The sequence below is a fragment of the Sus scrofa genome, chromosome 9 (assembly GCF_000003025.6).
Source record: "Sus scrofa isolate TJ Tabasco breed Duroc chromosome 9, Sscrofa11.1, whole genome shotgun sequence".
Taxonomy (NCBI): Eukaryota; Metazoa; Chordata; class Mammalia; order Artiodactyla; family Suidae; genus Sus; species Sus scrofa.
This window is the reverse complement of record NC_010451.4, coordinates 11,085,375-11,110,279: the sequence shown is the minus strand read 5'-3', so window position 1 is coordinate 11,110,279 and position 24,905 is coordinate 11,085,375. Positions and strand designations below refer to the sequence as shown.

Below are 24,905 nucleotides of genomic sequence, written 5' to 3'. Positions count from 1 at the left end.
CTCAATCTCAGTACATTCCAAATTGAACTGATCTACCCTTACCCCTACCTCATGACACAAACCTACTCATTATCTTTCCTGCAAAATCTGTTTATCCTCCAAGTTTCCTGTCTTGGTTAAGGACTTATTATGCACTCCGACAACTAGACCATAAACCGAGGAATCTTTCTAGACAATGCCTTCTTTTTACTCCATTCCAACCGCTTTCTACTTAGTGGGTCACAGGTACTATGGACTGTTAATGACAGCTATTTCACTTCAGCCTGGATTTCAAATCTTGCCTGAGCAAATGCAAAAACCCCTAGGGTAGCCCCATTCTCCTCTAATCCATCATCCATAATCAAATCTTTTGAAAACACATTTTTTTTTTTTGTCTTTTTGCCTTTTCTAGGGCCACTCCCATGGCATATGGAGATTCCCAGGCTAGGGGTCTAATCGGCCTACGCCAGAGCCACAGCAACTTGGGATCCAAGCCGAGTCTGCAACCTACACCACAACTCACGGCCACGCCAGATCCTTAACCCACTGAAAAAGGCCAGGGATCGAACCCGCAACCTCATGGTTCCTAGTTGGATTCATCAACCACTGAGCCACGATGGTAACTCCTAAAACACACATTTAATTATGTTTTTCCTTTAATCAGTTAATGGCTCAATGCTGGATTAAAAAAATCCAAACTTAAACATGGTTTACAAGGGTCTTTATAATCTGATATTTGTCTAATTCACTAGACTCGTTCACTCCTTACCATTTAATGCATGATCCAGTCACTAAATGTCTCCCAATTCCACTGGCAGTGATGAGTTAATGAGAAAATAAATGTAAAGTATTCGATATAGTGTCTGGCACACTAAGCACTTAAAAACGATAATTCAAAGCATGTTTCAAGGTTCTGTGCCCATGGAAAATGCAATGGTCTATTCAGAAGTGCTTCACAACACTCTTCCCTAGGGGGCTGGCCACCTCTTAATCATCAATTAAAACCCAGGTCAAGTGTACCTTTCTGCAGCTTCCTTTGCCCAGTCAGGAAATCTCCATTAATTCTTTTCTATGTCATCATTATATAACTAGTTTTTACCTCTATTATTGCAATTATCATTTTTTTTTAAAGGCTGCACCCATGACACATGCAAGTTCCAAGGCCAGGGCTTGAATCCAAGCCACAGCTGTGATCTAGGCCACAGCTGCGGCAATGCCAGATCCTTTATGCCAGTCCAGGGATCTAACACACACTTCTGCAGCAACCTGAGCCACTGCAACTGGATTCTTAACCCACGGTGCCAGGCGGGAACTATGAAATTACCCTCTTTTGATTCAGTTCTTTGTTTACATGTTTGACTTCTCCATTAGAACGCACTCCTCAAGCATAGCGACTACTTCTTAGTCATCTTTGTATTTTCTACCACCTGATATGGTAGGTTTGTAATAAAAGTTTGTTGAAATGACAATCTCCGAACATAATGTAATTCACTTGAGGACAAAAAGCACTAGGATAGGATCAGAAGTGATCAGTTATCTCAACCTTTTTGGAAAAGGTTAACCATTAAAATAGCCACGCTAGGCCCAACAAAGCAGAACCAACCCCCTACTCTCACTTTTCTTTTTAAACAAATTGGAGGTAGTGCGTTCATCCATGAGGAAAAGTTAATTTTTTTCCATTGCTACTAAATATTTGCATTTTGACTTTTTCCCCTTTTGTAAGAAAAAAAAATTTTTTTTTTTGTCTTTTTTTTGCTATTTCTTTGGGCTGCTCCCGCGGCATATGGAGGTTCCCAGGCTAGGGGTCCAATCGGAGCTGTAGCCGCCGGCCTACGCCAGAGCCACAGCAACATGGGATCCGAGCTGCGTCTGCAACCTACACCACAGCTCACAGCAACGCCGGATCGTTAACCCACTGAGCAAGGCCAGGGACGGAACCCGCAACCTCATGGTTCCTAGTTGGATTTGTTAACCACTGTGCCACGATGGGAACTCCGAAAAAAAAAAGTTTTTTAAAGAGATGTTTCAAATTTTGTTAAGAAATAATACCTATTACAGGCAACAAAGGAGAAATATCTGTGAGTTTTGCATAGAAATATTTCAGTTTGAACAGCATGAAGCAAACACTTGAAGCAAAATGTACCAAACTCTATAAATGGCCAGTTCACATACTTAATCTTTTAGAAACAAAATATGACTTACTGTAGTTACTATTAAACTGAATAGGACTAAGGTAAAAAGCAGATGGTAGTTTACAGAGCTCTTCGTCTTGAAACATTCAAACCTTAAAAAGACAAAAGAGAGAGAGAGAAAGAAACCTGTTTTAGAATACATAACTAAGAAAACAACAGGATGCTGTTTTACCACTTGCATACACATCCCTGGGTCTAGTGATGCCCAGTCAGTTCTTCTCATCTTAGAGAACCTACAGCCTCTAACAGGCTGCCAGACCAGGAATAGGCACCTGACTTAAACTGGGCCAATGAGAGCCTCTCTTCTGAGTATTTGGAGTTTGGGAGCCAGAGACTGAATCAAGTGTAGAGAGTCCAAGTGTAAAGCCATGTGGACTCAAGGTCTGATGCTACTTGAAGTAGATGAGTGAGCAGAGGTGATCTGCAGGAAGAGAAAAATAAGAGCGGATAGAGGCTTGAAGCCATGTGGAGAGAAGGAATGGAGAAAAGAGGAAGAGAGAAAGAAGCTGCCCTTCCAGTTCTAGTGAGCTGTCTGTACTTCCTGCTACTGGGTACCTTATAATTCCCTCATGTCCTCACAATAAAAACATCTCCCATAAATCAAGTGGCTTGAGTAGGTTTTTCCTTTTTGGAACTAATGATCCCTGGCTAAGATACACTGTCACAGAAAATACCACTCTATTACAACTGTTTCTTTGCTTAGCTGTCTCCCGAACCAGACTGAATGCCTTGTGTGCAGGGATAAAATCACTTTCTCTTCATATGCCTACTCGCTAGGATAGGCTGACACCTAGGAAACATCCAATGAATAAGGAAATATGAACATATTTTTACCTACGAGTTACATATCCAACTTTTTTTTTTTTTTCTTTTTAGAGCCATACCCACGGCACATGGAAGTTCCTAGGCTAGGGGTCAAATCAGAGCTATAGCTGCCGGCCTATGCTACAGCCACAGCAACACAGGATCCAAGCTGCATCTGAGACCTACACTACAGCTCACAGCAATGCCAGATCCATGACCCATTGAGCAAGGCCAGGCAGTGAACCCACATTCTCATGCATACTAGGTGAATTTATTTCTACTGTACCATAATGGGAACTCCAAGATCTCTTTTACTTTAAAATCTGTGACTCGATGACTTATTAAAAAGTTCATCTGAAAATATTTTTCTAGATCGGGGCAGCAAATTATAGTTCAAGAACCAATTTCTCAACCTAAGCCTGTTTTTGTAAATAAAATTTACTGGAAACTGTCACACCCATTGGTTTACCTATTACCTACGGCTATTCTTACACTACAACAGCAGAGTTAAAGAGCTGCAACAGAAACAACAGACCCACAAAGCCTAAAATAATTTAAAATTATTTTAACTTTACACTAAAAGTCTTCAATGATGTACTTTGAATAATATATTTTTTCAAACTATTTTAATTTTTACATATCTTTAGAAGATATTCTTGAGCTAGCGATAATGATCATGTTGAAAAGAATCATAACCATCACGTAAGGGGTTCAGAGAAGTCTTAAGTACTAGCACTAGGGAACAGAAAGTAGACTTTACAGGTTTTGGTTATTAATCTTGTAGCCCAGTTTCTAACTCTGACTCTTACTAACTGCATAACCTTAAGCAAGTCACCTAAGGATAAGCTCTCCTCATAGCCCTAGATAAAATGAGGAAAATACCCATTTATCTTGCACAACTGTGAGAAATTAGAGAAGACTTTGTATGCTGCTCAGCACAATTATAGGTATAGAGTAGATAAATATATAATACTAATATATAATACATAAAACACATGATATTTAAAATACTTACCTAAATTTTTACATATTTATAACTACAGGAAAGGCAAATTATGCAATTTAAGTCAAATTTAAGTAAGATCCTGTTTAAACTGGCTATAAGGTCTTGAGATCACAAAAATTTATAAACATTATTATAACTTTACAGAGATGATACTCTTTTTTTTTTTTTTTTTTTTTGTCATTTCTTGGGCTGCTCCCACGGCATATGGAGGTTCCCAGGCTAGGGGTCCAATCGGAGCTGTAGCCACCAGCCTACGCCAGAGCCACAGCAACACGGGATCCGAGCCGCGTCTGCAACCTACACCACAGCTCATGGCAACGCCGGATCATTAACCCACTGAGCAAGGGCAGGGACCGAACCTGCAACCTCATGGTTCCTAGTCGGATTCGTTAACCACTGCGCCACAACGGGAACTCCCAGAGATAATACTCTTCATTGAGATCACAAAAGTCATCTTCTGCACTATTATAATGTCCCAGGAATAAAACTGAATTAATTATATTACTTTCCTATGACGCAAATATGAATTTCAAAACATATCAAGGAAATGAATTATGAACATAAATACTTACATGCAGTACACGAATATACAACAGCTGTAAATCATTGGGAGTTCATCCAAGAGCTATAAGAAACAAAGACATCAAGACTTGAATATTGCAGACCTGCAATTATTATGTGAATCTAAAGTAAAACATCAGAATGATTAAGACCTCTTATAATCTAATAATCTCTTACTAATCCTCATATATTCATCATCATCAAATTTACTCTGGGTATATATATTTAGTTGTTTCTGAACAAATGAGTTTATCTATCCAGATGACTATCCTACCATATATACCTAAGTAGGATGCCTGACTCACTGGACAGCTTGGATCACTCAGTATCATAAACAACAATCATATCTCCAGAAAAGAATGATGTCCACCATCTACAGGTGACAGGTCCTACCTATCAGTATTCTTTTGCTTTTCCCCCATCCTATAGCACCTAAGATAAGTAAAATGTCCACTCATACACACAAGAAGAGATACTAATGGCTGGAGAAGCCAGGTAATCTAAGTGATGTCTAAATGTCTCTGAAAAATAATACCCATAGTATTAGCAATAATAACCATAGCTATTATGTACGTATTAAATGACAAGCTGGACACTAAGCTAAGTGCTGAGGTTAAGTTATTCCTAATACTGAAATCAATCCTAGAGAATGTATTCAATAGATATGCATTTATTAATTTTTTAATAATATATCTATGTGCTGGGCAACACATTAGGAGCTGAGAATATGATGAAAAGACAAATTCACTACTCTCAAGGAATTTACAATCTAATCAGGTAGATGCAGGTTCGATCCCTGGCCTTGCTCAGTGGGTTGAGGATCCGGCGTTGCCGTGGGCTATGGTGTGGGTCGCGAATGTGACCTGGATCCTGTGTTGCTATGGCTATGGCGTGGGCTAGCATCTGTGGTTCCAGTTCGACCCCTAGCCTGGGGACTTCTATGTGCCACAAATGCGGCACTAAAAAAAAGCAAAAAAAAAAAAAGATAGATTTACAAATCTAGATCTCTAAGGTAAGGTCAGAACTGAAGACAGATGTTTTGAATCATGAGCATATAGAGCATATTCATAGCTTTGAGATTATGTAAGATCATCTAGCAGAAAATACAGAGAAGGTAGCCCAGGACTAAGAGAGGATAGTGGGGTAAGTAACAAAGAAAGCTGGGGTAATTCCCCTTTCCATAAGACAAGGAAAACTTGGGAGCCAAGACAAATGTTTTATGAAGAAAAAAGCAAACATTACATGGAATGCTACTGAAAGGTCAAATAAGAAGAAGAAAAAAAATGCATCTATTGCATCTGGCAAGATGAAGGTCACTGTTGACCTTGACCCCAGCAGTTTCTGCGAAGTAAAGGGAAGAGAGGCCTAACTGGGTTAGAAGGGAAAGAGAGGGAGTAAGTGGAGAAAGAGCACAGACAATCAAGTAGTTGTGATGTGATAAGGAACTGAACAATGACTCAACAGCTAGTCTGGACACAGGGTCAAAGGAGGAATAATTTCCAAAAGATAGGAACTATCTGAACATGTCTGTATGCAGATGACAGTGGCTGAATGCAGTGACTTTCTAAAGACTGTAGTGGAGCAAAAGACTGGGGTGGGATATGTTAAGAGCAGGAGTGAAATCTTTGAGTAGGAGGGAGGAGATAAATTCAGAGTCCTGGGAAGGGGACACTGATCTTTGACAGGATCTGGTACCTTTCTTCCATAACAACAGGAGGAGAAGGTGATGACAGAAAAATGAGGGAGTTCTTAATTGATTCTTTCTATATTCTCAATGAAATAATGAAGAAGATCTCAGTGAGGAGAATAGGGTATGAGGCAAAAGAGATGTAAAAAGAAATCTAAAGAAAGGAACAGGAGTGAAATAACTGTTCTGGAGAATGGTAAATGAAATTAGGGAGGAAAAATCAGAGACATGGCAGCATGGGAGAGACCTGAACCCCTCTTGCTGGTTTTGAAAACAGAGGAAGGCAGACACCAGCTGAGGAATGTGGGAAGCCTCTGGAAGCTGGAAAAGATTAGGAGTTCTAATTAAATGTTGAAAGCGGGAGACAGGATTAAGATGGCAGATTAGAAGGACTGGAGCTCAACTTCTCTCATCAAACAACAAAATTACAACCAAATGGACTGGAAACTTTCAAAAAGATCTCCTACTCCAGAAGACAAAGAGGAGGCCACACCAAGAGGTAGGAGGGGCGATTATGCGATATAGGCAACCCCATACCTCCCAAGTGGGAAGCCCCACAGACTGGAAAGTCACTGGTTCACAGAGACTCATCTACAGGAGTGAGAGTTCTGAGCCCCACGTCAAGCCCCCACGCATGGGGATCTGGCACTGGGAGAAAGAGCCCCTGGAGCATCTGGCATTGAAGGCCAGTGGGGCTTGTGCGAAGGAGCTCCACAGGACTGGGGGAGCGGAGACCCCATTCTTGAAAGGCTCACACAGACGTTCACATGCACTGGGTCCCAAGGCAAAGCAAAGCCTCCATAGGAATCTAGGTCGGACCTGACTGAAGCTCTTAGAGGATCTCCTGGGGAAACAGGGGGTGAATGTGGCTTGTTGTGGGGGAAAGGCATTGGAAGCAAAGCTCTTGGGAATACTCATCAGGCTGCATTTCTCTGGCGGTGGCCATTTTGGGAAAATCTGGCCTCACCCATCAGTGCTGAGAAACCCCAGGCCAAACAACAATCCAGGTGGGATCACAGCCCCACCCATCAGTAACAGGCTGCCTAAAGACCCCCCAGGCATACAGCGGCTTCTAATCTCACCCAAAGATAAAGCCCCACCCACCAGAGGGATAGCAATCAGCCCCAAATACCAGTGGGTAGGCACCAGTCCCTCCCATCAGGAAACCTACAGCAAGCCCTGTACCAACTTCAGCCACAAGGGGAGCAGACACCAGAAGTAAGAGAGGCTTCAACTCTATTATCTGCAAAAAGGTCACCACAGCAAAAACCTAGAAAAGACAGAGAACTCTAACTCAGATAAGGGAGAAAGAAAAAACCCTGGAAAAACACCTAAGTGATCAGGAGATTCTCAGCCTCCTTAGACTGTTGATGCTGAAGATGATGCAAGACACTGGAAATAAACTGAAGGCAAAGATGGATAATTTACAGGAAACACTGAGCAAAGAAATACAAGATATAAAACTTAAGCAAGAAGAGATGCAAAATACTGCGGGGAGCCAGAAAATGCAGGGACTCAAAAAAAGGACCTTGCCTGATGGCAGAAAAACCTGAAGGCAGGTTCTTAACCAAGAAAGGGAGCCCACTCGAACAGTACAAGCCGAAGGCGGGCTTTTGGTCAGGAAAAAAGCTCACCTGAACGGTGCATGCCGAAGGTGGGCCTCTGGGCAGGATGAAAGCCTGCCTGCACGGTACAAGCCGAGGGCAGGCCTCAGGTACACAGCTCTCACTTTGATGTTGATGGGGAAGAACTGGGGCTTTCCTGGGAAAGCAATTTCCATGTTTGCACTGGAGAACATGGACTGTTTCTCGGGTGACCTAGTCTTTCCTGCTGCTTTATTTGTTACTCAGTTTTCCTCAGTCTTTCCTGATTATTTACTTATTATTCTTATTTCCCATTCTTATTGTCCTGTGGTGATTTGTGACTTAACAAAATTACAACAATAGTATAATAAAAATTTCATCCTGAAGGACTTTTCCCCTATTTAAATCCAACTTAGTTAAAACATAGTGTTTATCTATTAACTAGTTATACAATAAACTTTAGATTATTAGGATTTTAAGGAGGTCCATAGAAGTTAGCCATATCTTATCCAAAAAACCTAGCTATGAGTTTTGTCTTTGATTTTAAAAGCTTTTTAGTGATAGCTAGTTTAAGTTGGTTTATATTTACTTACACTGTCTCCCTGCCATAACGCTTTGAAGATAAGCACCAGTCTACAAACAACGTTTATAAATGCTAAATTCTTGTGTTTTATGGCCTCTTCAAAGTACTCACTAAGTTTAGTTAAGATAGAGATCTTAAAACAGGATGCATAGCTGCTATACCATGTAATAGTTAACCAATGGACTTTTAACACTGTGATGTAATCTGTAGTGAAAAACTGTCTATATAATCAACCACTGTTGCTAATAAAGTTTGAGCAGTCCAGCGCTCTGAAAGAAAGGACAAAGAGGCTGTCTCCGTCATTGTACATTTGCCGACGCTGCATCCCTCTCCAATCGGGAAGTGCGTGCTCCCTGGCTGCCGGAGCAGGCCTCCGGCAAAATACAATAACTGAAATAAAAAATTCATTAGAAGCAGCCAACAGCAGAATACAGGAGGCAGAAGAATGAATAAGCGAGGTGGAGGACAGATTAGTGGAAATCACGAATGCAGAAGAGAAAGAGAAAAAAGATTGAAAACAAATGAAGAGAATCTCAGAGAACTCTGGAACAAAGTTAAATGCACCAACATCTGTATTATAGGGGTGCCAGGAGGAGAAGAGAGAGAAGAGAAAGGGACATAAAAAATATTCGAAGAGATAATAGCCAAAAACGTCACTAACACGGGAAAGGACCCACTCACTCAAATCCAGGAAAGCACAACGAGTACCATATAAAATAAACCCAAGGAGGACCACCCTGAGACACATATTAATCAAAGTGACCAAAATTAAAGACAAAGAGAAAATGCTGAAAGCAGCTGGGGAAAAGAAAGAAATAACACACAAGGGAACCCCAGTAAGGTTATCAGATTTTCAGCAGAAACTCTGAAGGCCAGAAGGGACTGGCATGATATACTTAATGTGATGAAAGGAGAAACTTCCAGCCAAAATTACTTTACCCAGCAAGGCTCTCATTCAGATTTGAAGGAGAAATCAAAAGCTTCACAGATAAGCAAAAGCTAAGAGAATTCAGCAACACCAAATCAGCTTTACAACAAATCCTAAAGGAACTTCTCTAGGCAGAAAAGAAAAGGCTACAAGCAGAAACAAAAATACCACAAATAACAAGGCTCACCAGCAAAGGTATATATACAGTAAAGATACAAAATCATCATGCACAATTATGCTGCCAAAATCAGAAATTGTGCGAAGTGGAGGGTACAAATGCAGGACACTGTAGATGCATTTGCAATTAAGAGACCAACAAAACAATCTCATATATACATAGACTCTCAGATCAAAACTTCAGAATAACTGCTAACCGAAAACCTACAATGGATACACAAACAAATAAGAAAAATCAACTCAAATACAACACAAAAGATAGTCATCAAATCACAAGAGGAGAGAACAAGAGAAGAAAGGAAGAAAAAAGAGCAACAAAAACAAATCCAAAGCAATTAATAAAACAGCAATAAGAACATACATATCAATAATTACCTTAAATGTTAATGGACTAACTAAACACCCCAACCAAAAGACACAGACTGGCTGAATGGATACGAAAACAAGACCCATATATTCTGTCTTCTACAGACCCACTTCACTTCTATGGACACATAACAACTGAAAGTGAGAGGATGAAAGAAAATATTCCATGCAAACGGGAATCAAAAGAAAGCTGGAGTAGCAATACCTGTATCAGACAAAATAGATGTTAAAATGAAGAATATTTTAAGGGACAAGGAAAGTCACTACATAATGATCAAAGAATCACTCCAAAAAGATATAACAATTGTAAATATTTACACACCCACATAGGTTCACCACAATATATAAGGCAACTGCTAACAACCTTAAAAGGACAAATCGACAATAACACAACCATAGTGGGAGACTTTAACACCCCACTTACAGCAATGGACAGATCATCCAGACAGAAAGTCAATGAGGAAACGCAGGCCCTGAATGAAGCACTAGACCAGATAGACTTAATAGATATTTATAGGACATTCCATCCAAAAGCAACAGAATACACATTCTTCTCAAGTGCACATGGAACATTCTCTAAGATGGATCACATCCTGGGCTACAAATCAAACCTTAGTAACTCTAAGAAAATTGAAATCATATTAAGCATCTTTCCAAACACAAGGCTACTCAACTGGAAATCGACAACAAGAAAAAAACTGCAAAAAACACAAACACGTGGAGACTCAACAACATGCTACCAAACAACCAATGGATAACTGAAGAAATCAAAGAGGAAATTAAAAAATACCTAGAAGCAAATGACAACAAAGACACGACACTCCAAAACCTATGGGATGCAGCAAAAGCCATTCTAAGAGCAAAGTTTATAGCAATACAAGCCCACCTCAGGAATCAAGAAAAAGCTCAAATAACAAGCTAACCTTTCATCTAAAGCAGCTAGAGAGAGAAGAACAGATAAGACCTGAAGTTAGTAGAAAAAAGAAATCATAAAGATCAGAGCAGAAATCAATGAAATAGAAACAAAGAAAACCATAGAAAAGTTCAATGAAACGAAAAGCTGGTTCTTTGAAAAGATCAACAAAATTGATAAACCCTAGCCAGACTTATCAAGCAAAAAAGAGAGAAAACTCAAATCAATAAAATTAGAAATGAAAAAGGAGGAAGTAACAACGGGTATCACAAAAATACAAAGGATCATAAGAGACTACTATATGCAACTATATGCCAATAAAACAGAAAACCTAGAAGAAATGGAAAAATTCTTAGAAAAGTACAATCTTCCAAGACTAAACCAAGATGAAATAGAAAAGACGAATGGACCAATCACAAGTACTGAAATTGAAACTGTGATTTAAAAACTTCCAACAAACAAAAGTCCAGGACCAGATGGCTTCACAGGTGAATTCTATCAAACATTTAGAAAAGAGCTAACATCTATCCTTGTGAAACTATTCCAAAAAATTGCAGAGGAAGGAACACTCCCAAACTTATTTGATGAGGCCACCATCACCCTGATACCAAAACCAGACAAAGATACCAAAAAAAAAGAAAATTACAGGCCAATTTCACTGATGAACATGGATGCAAAAATCCTCAACAAAATACTAGCAGAGCGAATCCAACAATACAGTAAAAGGACTGTACATCATGACCAAGTGGGATTTATCCCAGCGATGCAAGGATTCTTCAATATCACAAATCGAGCAGTATGATATATCACACTAACTGAAAAATAAAAACTAGATGATCCTCTCAATAGACACAGAAAAAGCCTTTGACAAAATCCAATACCCATTTCTGACAAAAACCCTTCAGAAAGTGGGCATAACGGGAACCCACCTAAACATGATAAAGTCTGTATATGACAGACCCACAGCTAACATCATTCTCAATAGTAAAAAGCTGAAAGAATTCCCGCTGAGATCAGGAACAAGACAAGGATGTCCACTCTCACCACTACTCTTCAACATAGTTTTGGAAGTTCTAGCCACAGCAATCAGAGAAGTAAAAAAAATAAAAGGAATCCAAATTGGAAAGGCAGAAATAAAACTATCACTATTTGCAGATGATATAATACTATACCTAGAGAATCCTAAAGACTCTACAAGAAAACTGTTAGAGCTCATCCATGAATTTGGCAAAGTCACAGGATACAAAATTAATACACAGAAATCGACAGCATTTCTATATACTAACAATGAAAGATCAGAAAGAGAAATTAGGGAATCAATTCCGTTTACCATCACATCCAAAAGAATAAAATACTTAGGAATAAACCTACCTAAAGAGACAAAAGACCTGTACTCTGAAAACTATAAGATGCTGATGAAAGAAATCAAAGATGACACAAGTAGATGGAAAGACATACCATGTTCTTGGATTGGAAGAGTCAATATTATCAAAATGACTATAGTACCCAAGGCAATCTACAGATTCAATGCAATCCCTATCAAATTATCAAGGACATTTTTCACAGAACTCGAAAAAACATTTTAAAGTTTGTTTGGAAGCACAAAAACCCAGAATAGCCAAAAAATCCTGAAAAAGAAAAATGGAGCTGGAAGAATCAGGCTCCCTGACTTTGGAGTATACTACAAAGCAACAGTCATCAAAACCATATGGTACTGGCATAAAGACAGAAATATACATCAGTGGAACAAGATAGGAAGCCCAGAATTAAACACACACACCTACAGCCAACTCATCTATGACAAAGGAGGCAAGGATATACAATGGAGAAAGGACAGCTTGTTCAATAAGTGGTGCTGGGAAAACTGGATGGCCACATGTAAAAGAATGAAATTAGAATACCATACACAAAAATAAACACAAAATGGATTAAAGACCTAGAACCAGATACTATAAAACTTTTAGAGGAAACATAGGCCAAACACTCTCCAACATAAACGACAGCAACATCTTCTCAGATCCACCTCTTAGGTCAGTAAAAAGAAAAATAAACAAATGGGACTTAATTGAACTTAAAAGTTTCTGCACAGCAAAAAAAAAAAAAAAAAAAAAAATGGACTTAATTGAACTTAAAAGTTTCTGCACAGCAAAGGAAACCCTAAACAAAATGAAAAGACAACCCAGAGAATGGGACAAAATCTTTGCAAATGAATCGACTGACAAGGGATTAATCTCCAAAATTTATAAACACCTCCTACAGCTCAATACCAAAAAACAACCCCATCAAAAATGGGCAGAAGATCTAAACAGACAATTCTCCAAAGAAGACATATGGATGGCCAAAAAATACATGAAAAAATGTTCAACATCACTCATGATTAGAGAAATGAAAATCAAAACCACTCTGAGGTACCACCTTACACCAGCCAGAATGGCCATTATCAAAAAGTCTACAAACAAGAAATGCTGGAGGGTGTGGAGAAAAAGGAACCCTATTATACTGTGGGAATGTAAATTGGTGTAACCACTGTGGAAAACAGTATGGAGATGCCTCAGAAAACTAAAAATAGAACTACTATTAGATCCAGCAATCCCACTTCTGGGCATCTATCCAAAGGAAACTATGACTCGAAAAGACACATGTACTCCACTGTTCATCTCAGCACTATTTACAATAGCTAAGACATGGAAACAACCTAAATGTCCATTGACAGAGGAGTGAATAAAGAAGTTGTGGTACATATACACAATCGAATATTACTCAGCCATGAAAAGAAAGGAAATAACAGCAACTGTAGCAACGTGGATGGACCTAGAAATTATCATAGTGAAGTCAGTCAGATAATGAGACACCAACACCAAATGCTATCACTGACATGTGGAATCTGAAAAAATGACACAATAAACTTCTTTGCAGAACAGATACTGACTCACAGACTTCGAAAAACTTACGGTTTCCAAAGGAGACAGGTGGGGGGGGGGGTGCACTGAGGGTTTGGGATGGAAATGCCTTAAAATTTGTTTGTGATGATTGTACACCTATAAACGTAATAAAATTCAAATATAAATAAATAAATAAGAAATTATCAGGGAAATGTAATTGTACTGCTTTATGGCACTGAGTGCTTATTTGAGATTTTTGTTCAATAATTTAAAAGTGAGATCATTTAACAAAGGGATGTGATTTCTGTGAGCAAAATTTAGCTAATCAGTTCAGGCATGGAATAGGCAAAAACTTAATCTTGGAGTTCCCGTTGTGGCTTAGCAGAAACAAATATGACTAGTATCCATGAGGATGCAGGTTCAATCCCTGGCCTTGCTCAGTGGGTTAAGGGTCCTGCATTGCCATGAGCTGTGGTGTAGGTGCAGATGCGGCTCAAATCCAGCATTGCTGTGGTGTGGCACAGGCCAGCAGCTGCAGCTCCGATTTGACCCCTAGCCTGAGAATCTCCATATTTTGCAGGTGTGGCCCTAAAAAGACAAAAAAAAAAAAAAAAAAATCTTGATCTAGGCTGAATACTGTCAAAAAGCAAGGGGCAAGGGCTTTAAGGATATCTATATGGGTGCATGGGAGTTATTACAATTTGGGGCCATAGGAGTTCCCACTGTGCTGCAATGAGATCGATGGTGTCTCTGCAATACTGACACACAGGTTCAATTCCAGCCCAGCACAGTGGGTTAAGGATCTAGTGTTGCCACAGCAGCATAGGTCCCAACTATGGCTTGGATCTCATCTCTGGCCCAGAAACTCCATATGCCACTGGGCGGCCAAAAAAGAAAAATTTAAATTTAAATTAAAAAAAAATTTTTTTTAATTTGGGGCCAAGGATAACAAACTTCATAAAAATGGAATATAAGTGAGGCAAAATGTACTTCCAATCTTTTTACTACTGTTTATAAAGTTGATGTCATATTATATAAAGTTTTATGTGTTTTACGACATTCTCATGTGGTCTTCAAAACATTACTTTAAATGGCCACATTGCATTTAAACACGTATCACAGTATATTTAACAATTTTCCTACTGTTAAACAATTTAGATCATCTAAAAATCTTTATCATATGTAAAACTGTGATCGGAGTTCCCGTTGTGGCGCAGTGGTTAACGAATCCGACTAGGAACCATGAGGTTGCGGGTTCGATCCCTGCCCTTGCTCAGTTGGTTAACGATCCGGCGTTGCCGTGAGCTGTGGTGTAGGTTGCAGACGCGGCTCAGATCCCGCGTTGTTGTGGCTCTGGCGTAGGCCAGTGGCTACAGCTCCGATTCGACCCCTAGCCTGGGAACCTCCATAATGCCACGGGAGCGGCCCAAAGAAATAGCAAAAAGACAAAAAACAAAAAAAAACAAAAAAAATTTGATAAGCATCTTAGTGACAGCTCTTTTCCCTGTCTCTGTTTATTTTCTTAGGAAGTATTCCTAGGAGTAAATTACTTCCTCAAAGTGTGTATGTACATTGTTTTGCATAGCACAGGAAATTACAGCTGTTATCTTATAATACCTTATAATGATGTATAATCTGCAAAAATACTGAATCACTACACTGTACACCTGAAACCAATTAAAATAATGTAAATCAAGTATATTTTGATTAAAAAAAAAAGTTTCCTGAAGTTCTAGTCACGGCAATTAGGCAAGAAAAATAAGTAAAAGGTATTCAATTGATAAGAAAGAGGTAAAACTATCTCTATTTGCATATGACATGATCTTATACACAAAAACCCTCATAAATCCATACATAAACACATATTAAAACTGTAAGAAGTAAAAAAACAAGTTCACTAGAGTTGCAGAATACAAAAGCAATATGCAAAAGTCATTGGTATTTCTATGCATTAGGCATGAGAAATTGGAAAATGAAAATAAGAAATTTCACTGACAATAGCATTAAAAGAAAATAATACTTATGAATAAACTTAAAAAGAATTACACACAAACTATAAAACATCATTGAAAGTCACAACACTGCAAATCAACTATACTTCAATAAAACTCTAAAAATGAAAAAAATTAAAACATTATTGAAAGAATTAAAAACTTAAATAAATGCGAAGACATCCTGTGTTCATAGGAAGATATGATATTAAGATGCCAATACTCTCCAAAGTATGGGTTCAAGGCAATCCCTTTTAAAATCCCAGCTAACTTTTTGCAGAAATTGATAAGCTGACTCTTAATATTCTTATGAAAATGCAAGGGACCTAGAATAGCTTAAACAATTAAAAAAAAAAAAAGAACAAATCAGAAGACTCACAACTCCTAAGTTCAAAATTTACTACAAATCTACAGTATTCAAGGTACATATAGGTCAATGGAACAGCTGAACTGAGAGTCAAGGAATAAACTCATACATTTATCACTGACTGATTTTTGACAGGGGTTCCAAGACAACTTAATAGGGAAAAGAACAATCTTTTCTTGGACAACTGGATATTCACATGCAAAAGAATAAAGCTAGACTACTACCTCACAGCAAATATGAAAACTAATTTTAAATGTACGAACTAAAATTATAAAGCTCTTAGAAGAAAACACAGGTATAAATCTTTGTGACCTGTGGATTAAGCAACGGTTTCTTAGATATAATATCAAAAGCAACTAAAATGACAAAAAGGCAAATAACTCAATTTAAAAATAGACAAAAGGAGATTTCCCTTTGTGGCACAGTGGGTTAAGAATACAACTTCAGAAGCTTGGGTCACTGCAGAAGTGCAGGTTTGATCCCTGGCCTGGCATAGTGGGTTAAAGGGTCCAGCATTGCTGCAGCTGTGGTGTAGGTCACAGCTGAAGCTCAGATTCAATCTCTGACCTGAGAACTTCCATATGTGGGTACAGCCATAGGGAAAAAAAAGGATATTAAGCAACATTTCTCCTAAGAAAATATATAAATGGTCAATACACACAGGAAAAGATGCTCAATATCATTAAACATAGGGAAAAGTAAAACAAAACCTCAATGAGATACACCTTCACACCCACTAGGATGGCTATGATCAAAAGGACAGACAATAACAAGCACTGGCAAGGATATGGATAATTGCCAGTGGGAATGTAAACTGTTGCAGCCACTTTGGAAAATAGTATACAGAGTCATCAAAAGGTTAAACCATAGTTAGCAATTCCACTCCTAAGTATACACCTAAGAGAAATGAAAGCATACATCACACAAAAATTTATATATATAGCAGCATTATGTGTAAAAGCCAAAAAACTGGAAACAACCCAAATGCCCACTAATTGATAAATGGATAAACAAAATGTGGTATATCCTAACAATGAAATATTATTTGGCTTAAGCGAAAGAAGCCAGACACAAAACAATACATACTATACAATCCACTGCCATGAAATGTCCGGAACAGGCAAAACCAGAGAGACAAAGAGAGGACTAGTGGTTGTCAAGGCTAGGTAGAGGGACTAATGGGTAATGACTGTTATTGGGAATGGGATTTCTCTTTGAGATGATGAAAATGTTCTGGAATTAGAGATTGGTGATGGTTCCATAATTTTGTAAGTATACTTAAAAAGATTAATTCATATACTTTAAAAGGGTGGAGTTCCCGTCGTGGCTCAGTGGTTAGCGAATCCAATAGGAACCATGAGGTTGTGGGTTCGATTCCTGGCCTTTTTCAGTGGGTTAAGGATCCGGCATTGCCGTGAGCTGTGGTGTAGGTCACAGACGCAGCTCGGATCCCGCGTTGCTGTGGCTGTGGCCAGAGGCTACAGCTCTGATTGGACCTCTAGCCTGGTAACCTCCATATGCCATGGGTACGGCCCTAGAAAAGATAAAAAAAAAAGGGGGGGGGTATATTTTATGGTATGTGAAATTCCATCTTTAAAAAAGACATTCGCCTGCGTATTGACAATATTATCGACAACAAAATCAGGAAATTAACTTTGATTATTACCATGTAATCCTCAGACTCCAAGTTTTTCCAAGCATCCCAATAATATCATAAGTATAAATATAAGCATGCACACACACACACACAGGATCCAGTCCAGAATTACACATGTATTTGCCATATGTTTTTCGTTTTCTTTAGTCTTGAACATTTCCTCAATCTTTTGATTTTATGACTATGAACATATAGATACTTTTGAAAATTACATGACAGTTCTTTTCCAGAATGTCACTCAATTTGATTTGGTCTGATGTTTCCATATGACTAGATTCAGATTATGCATCTGTGGCAAGAGTATCAGAGAGGTATGCTATGTTTTTGCCACTGCATCCTATCAGACAGCATACAGCTTTGATTTCTCCCATCATGAAGATGCTCATCCTGACACCTTGATTAAGGTGTTACCTGCTAATCTTCCCCATTGTACATCTTTTTCCTCTTGTAATTATTTGGTGGTAAGGTACTTTGAAACTATGTAAATCCAACATCAAACTTTTATTCATAATAATTTACTATTACTATTTATTATGTAATATATTGTTTGAATATGAAATCATGATTTCCCATCTCATTCAATGGGTTTAATAACTTCAATGAGTTTAATAACTGTTAGAATCTGTTACTATCAATGTCTATTTAGATGCTCAAATTATCTCAAATGGGTCAGTGAATATCCCTTCACGTTGGCTTCAGTGTCCTTTTGATATGTTCCCACCGTGCTTTTACCATTTATATTCTTTCTGGCACAAAAAGATGTTCCAGACTCATACTGTCCTTTTTTCTGCCCCAGCCCTCAAAATTCACTCAGGTTCAAGAATGACCTTTAGAAACCAGATCTGGATGTTAGGTGTGTTCTTTGGTATTGGGGTTCCCAGCTCCCAGGTCCTCTTGTGAACAGAGCTAGAGAATGGATATATATATATACGTGTGTGTGTGTGGAGAGAAATACGTATGCATGTGTACATGCCCACATGCGATGTGTGTATATGTGTGGATATCATTTATAAACTGTGGTTAATTTTGATCAAATCAATTAGCCTCTTTCACCTCTAGTATTGCAATTTATAAAACATGAATAATAACTAAGCGAGTATATATGAAATCACTAGATGATTGCTAAACTGGACAAATTCTAATTTTTTTCAGTATGATAAAATGCAAAGCCTTATTTTCAAGGTTATTATTTAGCTGCCGCTCACTGGTAACATCATTCTGATAGCTTGTATTCTTACCATACAGTTATTTATTTTGAATATCATTCTTACCACTTCTCCAAACACACTAGAAGCTCTAGCTTTATTACCGTTGTCAGGTATACCACCACTGCAATGACTCTCTGCTTCTGCTTCTGCCATAGTACAAGTATAGTATGCCACTATGTAAAAAGTTTCAACTAATACTTTCAGATTCTGCTTAAATGTCTTAACAAGTATAGATTCTTCTAAGCTCCACCACTGTCACAGATTATTTGTATTTCTTAAAATATAATTGCCATTATATCACTGTTCATAAGTCTGTTTTCCCAGCCAGAAAGAGCGAGAAATGTATTCTGTGCTTGATTAGGTCAGACCTATGTACTCATCTATGTATTCTCCGAGTCAAGCATGGTATGTGCAGCACAAATGACACCTTATTACAAATATATAAACATTAGAATCAATCCTAAGAATTAACTCATATATTTAATATAGCTATAATCAATAACTGACTGTAATAGAGACTGTTGTTATACACATATCCTTCCAGAATAACACTATCTAATACAATAGCCACTAGCCTTACATGGCTACTGAGCACTTGAAATAAACCTAATCAAAATTGAGATACACAGCAAGTATGAAATATACACCGGATTTCCATCTGTGAAACGCTTCATTAATAAATTTTTATATTGATTACATGTTGAAGTAATACTTTAGGCATACTGGGTTAACTAAAATATATTATTATTATTTTTAATTTTATGGCTGCACCTGTGGCATATGGAAGTTCCTGGGCCAGGGATCAAATTCGAGCCAAAGGTGTGACCTGCACCATAGCTTATAGCAATACCAGATCCTCAATCCACTGAGCAAGGCTGAGTTGAACCCATATCCTCATGGACACTATGTCGTGTTAACCCACCGAGCTACAACAGCAACTACCTAAAACATATTATTTTTTTTTTTTTGTCTTTTTGTTGTTGTTGTTGTTGCTATTTCTTGGGCCGCTCCCGCGGCATATGGAGGTTCCCAGGCTAGGGGTTGAATCGGAGCTGTAGCCACCGGCCTACGCCAGAGCCACAGCAACGCGGGATCCGAGCCGCGTCTGCAACCTACACCACAGCCCACGGCAACGCCAGATCGTTAACCCACTGAGCAAGGGCAGGGATCGAACCCGCAACCTCATGGTTCCTAGTCGGATTCGCCAACCACTACGCCATGACGGGAACTCCTAAAACATATTATTAAAGTTAATTTCACCTATTTTTTAATGTGGCTTTTTAAAATGTGGCTACTAGAAAAAAAAATTTTTTTTTTCTTTTTTAAGGCTCCATTTGCAGAAGTTCCTGGGCCAAGGGTCAACTCAGAGCTGCAGCTGCCAGCCTACACCACAGCCACAGCAACACTGGATCCAAGCCACATCTGTGATCCCATCAGTGATCTACGCCACACACAGCTTGTGGCAACGCCGGATCCTTAATCCACTGAGTAGGGCCAAGGATCGAACCTGAATCCTCATTAAGACTATGTCGGGTTCTTAATCCACTGAGCAACAATGGGAATTCCTGTAAATTTTTAAATGACATATGTATTACATTATATTTCTACTGGATAATGCTATTCTAGAAGTTTCTGTGTTAGTGATGGGGAATAAAAAGGTTAAAAGAATGACAACTAGATATATGGCCCTCTTAGAGCAAGAACAGTAAATAAAAATCCTTGCATAGCTCTAAAACCTTGCTAGCTAGAGGTACCAGACCATTCAAATTGATGCCATAAGAGAGACACAGGGAAGGTAGGCAGCTAAGAATAAGAATATATTATTTTTGTGAACTGATTTTTATCTTCTTAAGATGTCTCCATGGGACTCTACTGTCTAATCCTGCTCTAAAACCATACATGCCTGCACAGAGGTGGTCAAAAAACCTATACTGGGGAGTTCCTGTTGTGCTCAGTGGGTTAAGAACCACAATGTCTATGAGAGTGCAGGTTCAATCTTTGGTCTTGCTCAGTGGGTTAAAAAATCCAGCACTGCCACAGCTGTGGCTTGGATGCAGGGTTGCTGTGGCTGCGGTACAGGCCTGCAGCTGCAGCTCCAATTTGACCCCTAGCCGGAGAACTTCCATGTACTTCAGGGGCAGCCAAAAAAACAAACAAAAGAAACAACCCATACTGCTCTGATCTGTTTTCTCTATGGACAACTTATTTGCTTGCTTACTTAATCTGGATACTTTGGCCTGAAGTAAAAACTCCAGAGATTATAAATCTCATCTTTTTTTTCTTGTCTCAGTATCATCCTCTAGTAATGTTCTTCCCTCAAATTTGAAGTGTCTCTGGATTAAGAGAGTAAGCATATAGTCAATTTTGTCATTACTGACCTGCATTTCGTATTTCAGAGTCATGTGGAAGCACCAGGATCCCATTCCTACCACTGAAATTAAAACAAACAAATAAAAAAAATTAGCATGAAATTCTTTGGGGTGGCCAGAGTGACTTGAGAAGATAATAAGACATTTCAAAGCACTGAGTTTTAAGAACAAATTTATGAAATCTCATGGCAGGATATAACATACTTTCCCTAGCTCTATCTGTAATTGATGAAATTTTGGTATAGAAAAAACAAGCACACATCCTCCTAAATTCCCTCCACTAGGTATTTACTAGATAATCAACATCCTCCATTCTTTCTATAAAATATATTACCTGATACTCAGGATAAGCTTTAATGATCATAGCTGGTTAGCTACACTTCAGTGAGTGGTTCCTTGCACTTGGCCAAATAGCTGAGTCATATGCTTACTAAGAGTCAGTCAGTTATGCTTGTTCCCAAACCTGTTACTGCCACTGTCTTTAGTTATCAGAAATATGACTATAAAAAGAGAGCTGTTGTTTCTATTAAAAAAAAACTATTTAAAATGCTTAACATACTCAATAAAACTGAGTTGCTAATAAAAGTTGCTTTAAACTAAATATGGATAATATATCTTATAGAGTGGGAAAAAGTAAAAATCTAAAGAGTCTGTATTTATTTATTTATTTATTTATTTATTTATTTTTGTCTTTTTGCTATTTCTTTGGGCCACTCCCTCGCATATGGAGGTTCCCAGGCTAGGGGTCGAATCGGAGCTGTAGCCACTGGCCTACGCCAGAGCCACAACAACGCAGGATCCGAGCCGCGTCTGCAACCTACACCACAGCTCAGGGCAATGCCGGATCGTTAACCCACTGACCAAGCGCAAGGACCGAACCCGCAACCTCATAGTTCCTAGTCGGATTCGTTAACCACTGCGCCACGATGGGAATTCCAAGAGTCTGTATTTAAGTCTCAAGTTCTTTCCAAGTACCTCTATTTAAAATAAACTTTTTTATTTGGGGGATAAAACGTTTGTTTTTTAATGCAAGAAAGACTAAACAGAACTATAATAATCAAAGGCCATGCTCTACATCAATAATTGTCAAAGATTATACAACTGTATGTCTTAATTAAAACATGAAGGTGGGTATATACATTTTTTAATAATCACAGCTTTGACTCTAAAAATTCATAGACTAAATATCAGTCCCTATCATATCAGATAATGCAGCTTTTACTGTGATTAAGTTCAGTTCAACAAGCCCTTAGTGAGGAATTCCTATTTGCCAAATTCAGTTACAGATGCTGAGGTACAAAGATGAGATCCAGTCATTGGCCTTAATGAAGGATGTAGTCTAATGGAGGAGACAGGCAGATAAATAAGAGATACCAGAATTGCAGATGATTTTTTAAAAGAGTACCATGGGAGCACAGACAAGGGACTTATGAAGAAAGAGAAAATAAGAATGATGCCAGAAGAGTCAGCCTCTGGATGTAAGAGTTATTACCCCAACAAACATAGTAAAAGTGGATGTCACCAAATCATTTGTATAAAGCCACTGGAGAAAAAGTTCAAACTCTTTGTTACTCTTGCTTTTAAAAAAGTCATTATTGACATAATCACACTATTTTTAATGCTCCAAGTGAAATGAAAGAAGTATTTACTCATTTTACTAAAGAAATGGGGGAGTGGGATGATTGCCTTTTTCCAAAGGAAAAACTGAAAGATGTAAAGTAGATATGGAAGGAGGGAAAAAAACAAACCCTCTGAGTTATTTAAAGTCAAATAAAGGAGTTCTCGTCGTGGCGCAGTGGAAACCAATCCAACTAGTAACCATGAGGTTGCAGGTTCAATTCCTGGCCTCTCTCAGTGTGTTAAGGATCCGGTGTTGCTATAAGCTGTGGTGTAGGTCACAGACATGGTTCAGATCCTGCATTTCTGTGACTGTGGCATAGGTCAGCAGCTGTAGCTCTGATTCAACCCCTAGCCTGGGAACCTCCATATGCCACGGTGTGACCCTAAAAAGCAAAAAATAAAATAAAGCCAAATAATATACTATAAAGTAAAAAAATAAAAATGAAGTGGATGACTATCCATCCTGAAAGTCAGACTAGCCACTTAATCATGCCTCACTCAAGGACTGTTTATTCAAATCTTTCTAAATGTTCTCTTGTTACTGTTTATTATATAGCCATTAAAAGTCTAATTAAAAAAAAACTAGTTTATTTCAACATTCCATTTAGAATGCAAAGAAATGTAACAGAACATCACCATTTTCTATGCAGTATTTTATATTTTGCCACTTTAAAGCAAACCACCATTTTTGCTAAAATTTACTAGCTTTACTGAGACATAATTCACATATAATAGTCCACTGTATTAACATACTACATTTTATTTATCTATTAACCAGCTGATGGACATTGTTAAGGACTGCATGTTTGTGTTCCCTACAAATTCGTATATTGAAGCCCTAATCCCCACTGTGACAGTATTTGGGGGTGGTGCCTTTGAGAAGTAAATAGGTTTAGATGAGGTCAGGAGGGTAAGGCCCCCATGATGGGATTAGTGTCCTTGTAAGAAAAGAGACAGGACCCCCCTCTTGTCCCAGTCATATGCAATAAAGCGTGGCCACGGAGGGCACAGGGAGAAGGTGGCCCTCTGCAAGCCGAGACGAGGGCTCTCACCAGAATCAGCCAGCACCTTGATCTTGGACTTCCTAATCTCCACAACTGTGAGAAGTAACTGTTTATTGCTCAACCTACCAGTCTATGATATTTAGTTATGGCAGTTTGAGCTAAGAGACATTTAGGCTTTTCCTACATTTTGGCTATTATTAATAACTCTGCTGTGAGCAATTACGTATAAGTTTTTATGCAGACGTATGTTTTCATTTCTCTTGGGTATATGCTGAGGCTGGACCTTCTCATATGGATCATATGGAAACTCCACATTTAGCATTTTGAACTGTGAAAGTGTTTGGGGTGTTTTTATCTTGACTTTTTAAATTTTTTTGTTTTTTATTTTTGTAATATTTTTATTTCTTCTATTATACTTTACAATGTTCTGTCTGTTCTTCAAAGTGGCTGCACCATTTTACACCTCCGTTAGTAATGTAAATCTCTCCACATCTTCCTTATACTTGTTTATGGCTATCTTTCTGATTATACCCATCCTAATGGACTGAGGTGGTATTTCATTCTGGTTTTAATTGGCATTGCCTCATGATTACCCCATTCCCTTTTTTTTCCCTTCTTATAGAATGTTCCACACTTGAGATTTATCTCATTGTGTGTGTGTGTGTCTTGATGGACTTTATTTTTCAAAGCAGCTTTAGATTCGTCGGAAAACTGAACAGAAAGTACACAAATTTTCCATATAACCTCCATTCCCACACATGCATGGTCTCCCCCACCATCAACATCCCCCACCTCAGTGGTACATTCGTTACAAGTGATGAACCTATACCGATACATCATTATCACCCAATGTCCATAGTTCATATTTGCAGCTTCACTCTTGGCTATGGACAAATTTATAATGACATGTATCCACCATGATATTACATAGAAGAGATTGCTGTCCTGAAAATCCTATGTGGTGTATCACTTTATCTCTCCCACTCCCCCAACCTCTAGTACCACTGATCTTCTACTGTCTCTCTAAT

The 24,905-nt window shown here is 38.5% G+C and overlaps 1 protein-coding gene across 3 annotated transcripts in view; it reads right to left on the bottom strand.

The window, feature by feature from the left end:
• The window catches only part of ACER3 (alkaline ceramidase 3), a 182,309-nt gene that overhangs the window by 57,107 nt on the left and 100,297 nt on the right, over window positions 1–24,905 (bottom strand). For all 3 annotated transcript variants that reach the window (XM_021062556.1, XM_021062554.1, XM_021062555.1), the window contains exons 3-5: window positions 21,263–21,315; window positions 4,554–4,606; window positions 2,182–2,263 (exon numbers count right to left, since the gene is read on the bottom strand). In XM_021062556.1, the coding sequence (XP_020918215.1) occupies window positions 2,182–2,263; window positions 4,554–4,606; window positions 21,263–21,315 (188 nt within the window). The remainder of the gene's footprint in view (window positions 1–2,181; window positions 2,264–4,553; window positions 4,607–21,262; window positions 21,316–24,905) is intronic.